Source organism: Antechinus flavipes, chromosome 1 (assembly GCF_016432865.1).
Source record: "Antechinus flavipes isolate AdamAnt ecotype Samford, QLD, Australia chromosome 1, AdamAnt_v2, whole genome shotgun sequence".
NCBI classification, from domain to species: domain Eukaryota; kingdom Metazoa; phylum Chordata; class Mammalia; order Dasyuromorphia; family Dasyuridae; genus Antechinus; species Antechinus flavipes.
In genome coordinates, this window is record NC_067398.1 from 521,384,679 (window position 1) to 521,388,161 (window position 3,483).

Below are 3,483 nucleotides of genomic sequence, written 5' to 3' on the forward strand. Positions count from 1 at the left end.
TTCTAGTTTAATCCATATCCAAAAAGGATTACCTCTTTTAATATGGTCAACAAGTAGTCATCCAAGTTTTGATTGAGAACCTAATGAAAAGAGAGAAAGAAAACAAAATGCGAACAAACAATAACAAAAAGAATGAAAATGCTATGTTGTAATCCACCCCCAGTTCCCAACAGTCCTCTCACTGGATGTAGATGGCTCTCTTCATCACAAGATCATTGGAACTGTCCTCCATCGCCTCTTTGTTAAAAAGAGCCATGCCCAATGTGGGGCCTGAAGGGGCAGTCTGTGCCTCCTATTGCCCTCCCTGTTCCCAGTCTCGCCGGTGCTGCAGCTACGTCCGACATGAGTGGGGATCAACTGCACAACGACTCCCAGATCGATGTGGATTTCCGAGTGAATGATTCTCACAAACACAAAGATAAACACAAAGATCGTGAACACCGACACAAAGAGCACAAGAAGGACAAGGAAAAAGACCGGGAAAAGCCCAAGCACAGTAATAAGGAGCACAAAGATTCCTCAGAGAAAAAACACAGAGAAAAGGAGAAAACCAAACACAAAGATGGCAGCTCAGAGAAACACAAAGACAAACACAAAGATAGAGACAAGGAGAAACGAAAAGAAGGAAAGGGAAGACCATCTGGAGATGCAAAAATAAAGAAGGAGAAAGAAAATGGTTTTTCTAGTCCTCCTCATATTAAAGATGAACCAGATGATGATGGTTATTTTGCCTCACCTAAAGAAGATATCAAGCCTTTAAAGAGACCCCGAGAGGATGATGAGGCTGATTATAAACCCAAGAAAATAAAAACAGAAGATATCAAGGTGGTGAAGAAGTGGAAACCAGAGGAAGAGGAGGACAACAAAGCAAAAAAAATCAAGAACAAAGATAAGAAACTTCCTGAACCAGATAACAAGCAGAAGAAGCCTAAGAAAGAGGAGGAGCAAAAATGGAAATGGTGGGAAGAAGAGCGCTATCCTGAAGGCATCAAGTGGAAATTCTTGGAACATAAAGGCCCTGTGTTTGCTCCACCTTACGAGCCTCTGCCAGAAAATGTCAAGTTCTACTATGATGGTAAAGTCGTGAAGCTGAGTCCCAAAGCAGAAGAAGTGGCTACATTCTTTGCAAAAATGCTTGACCATGAATACACTACTAAGGATATTTTTAGGAAAAATTTCTTCAAAGACTGGAGAAAGGAGATGACAAATGAAGAGAAAAATAATATCACCAGTCTTAGCAAGTGTGACTTCAACCAGATAAGCCAGTATTTCAAAGCCCAGTCGGAAGCAAGAAAGCAAATGAGCAAGGAAGAGAAACTGAAAACCAAAGAGGAAAATGAAAGGCTATTGAAAGAATATGGTTTCTGTGTGGTGGACAATCACAGAGAGAGAATTGCCAACTTCAAAATTGAACCTCCAGGTCTTTTCCGGGGCCGAGGCAACCATCCAAAGATGGGAATGTTGAAAAGGCGAATTATGCCTGAAGATATAATTATCAACTGTAGCAAAGATGCCAAGGTTCCTCCTCCTCCCCCTGGACATAAATGGAAAGAAGTTCGACATGATAACAAGGTTACCTGGTTGGGGTCCTGGACTGAGAATATCCAAGGATCCAGCAAGTACATTATGCTGAACCCTAGTTCAAGAATCAAGGGGGAGAAGGATTGGCAGAAGTATGAGACAGCCCGTAGATTGAAGAAGTGCGTAGACAAGATCCGGAACCAATACCGAGAAGACTGGAAGTCCAAGGAAATGAAAGTCCGACAGAGGGCTGTAGCATTATACTTCATTGACAAGCTTGCTCTGAGAGCTGGCAATGAGAAAGAAGAAGGAGAGACAGCTGATACTGTAGGCTGCTGTTCCCTCCGACTAGAGCACATCAACTTACATCCGGAGATGGATGGCCAGGAATACGTGGTTGAGTTTGATTTCCTAGGAAAGGATTCCAAGCTTTTATTGCAACCTTAGAAATTTGCTCATATACTGTTATGGGATAATAAATCTGTTCTGAACTCTCTGCATACTGACCTTGACCAGCTAGTTGGTCAAAAGTGATTTGTCCTATTTGCCTATTGCGTTGGGCTTGAATCCTACATAATTCATGAAACTCTGAAAGCCACAATAAATTTTGTCCCGGTTCAAGACATGTTTTAGCGATGGATTTCCAGTCATTCGGGGTTAAGATTTCATAAGACAAATTATCCAGTAACATCTTCACATAAGATGATGTAGCCCCATAAAGAGTGCAACCCTTTTTCAAATCTTTAATTTTTCTCAAATTAAAAGAAGTGTATTTTCTCTCTTTTTGACCTGAGGAGTTGAGCTCTTCAATCACAGGATATGCATTTATAAAATCAGATATATCTTCTCCTTCATTTTTTGCTTTAATTAATGCTTTTTCTAATCTTGTCAAATTCTGCTTTTTCTTCTCAAAGTGCAGCCAGGTGATCAAAGTTCAGATCTTTTATTATCTCCAATATAGCCCGGTTAGCTTAGAGGCCTATCTCTCTGTTTGGTTCCAAGAGCTCCCTCCGAATATCGCCAAATCCAAAGGTCTGGTCCTTCAGCCTCTGCCTCTGCTTTCTTCTGCCTCCAACCAGCACAGAGATGGAATGAATCTCTGAAATCTCGACTTGTAGTGTCTTCTCTTCCCTCATCCCTCCCCAAAACAGAAAGCAATCTGATATAAATTATACATGTATAATCATGTTAAGCTTGTTTCCATATTGGTCATGCTATGAAAAATGTATCAGAACAAAGGGAAAAAACAATAAGAAAGAAAAAGCAAACAAAAAATTTGAAAATTGAATATTGTATTATTTTTTCATAGTATGTTTTGATATTCACTCAGTCTCCACAGCTCTTTTTCTGAATGAGGATGGCATTTTCCATCACAAATCTTTTGGAATTAGCTTAGATGACTGTATTGCTGAAAAAATCTAACTGTATCATAGATCATCATCATACAATGTTGCTACTACTGCGTACAATACCATTCCAGTTCTGTTCACTCAACATTAGCTCAAATAAGTTTATCTAGGTTTTTCTGAAATCTCTCTGATCATCATTTCTAAGGGAACAAAAGTATTCTATTATATTAATGCAACACAAATTGTTCAACCATTGCTCAATTAATGAACATTCTCTCAATTTCCAATTCTTTTCCATCACAAAAATGGCTACTATAAATACGTTTATACATATGGGTCCTTTACCTCCTTTTCTTCCTCTCCTTGATTTTTTTTTCCAGGTGGGTTGGTTTGCCAAGGATGTATTTTAAATTTTCTTCTATTTTTTTATCATTCTTTTGAATTACTAATTCTTGACATCTCATAGAGTCATTAGCTACCACTCACCCAATTCTTATTTTTAGGGAATTATTTTCTTTATTTTTGTAATTCTTTTTACATTTCACCAATTGTACTTTTAAAGGAGTTGTTTTAATCAGTGATTTTTTTTTTCTATTTAGCAGTCCTATATTTT

The 3,483-nt window shown here is 38.5% G+C and overlaps 1 protein-coding gene across 1 annotated transcript; it reads left to right on the plus strand.

Annotated features, from left to right (window-relative positions):
- The first annotated feature begins 312 nt into the window (after positions 1–312).
- On the plus strand, positions 313–1,968 carry LOC127547073 (DNA topoisomerase 1-like). Its single transcript, XM_051973917.1, has one exon. The coding sequence runs from the start codon at positions 343–345 to the stop codon at positions 1,966–1,968; it is 1,626 nt and encodes a 541-aa protein (XP_051829877.1). The 5' UTR covers positions 313–342.
- The last annotated feature ends 1,515 nt before the right edge of the window (positions 1,969–3,483 follow it).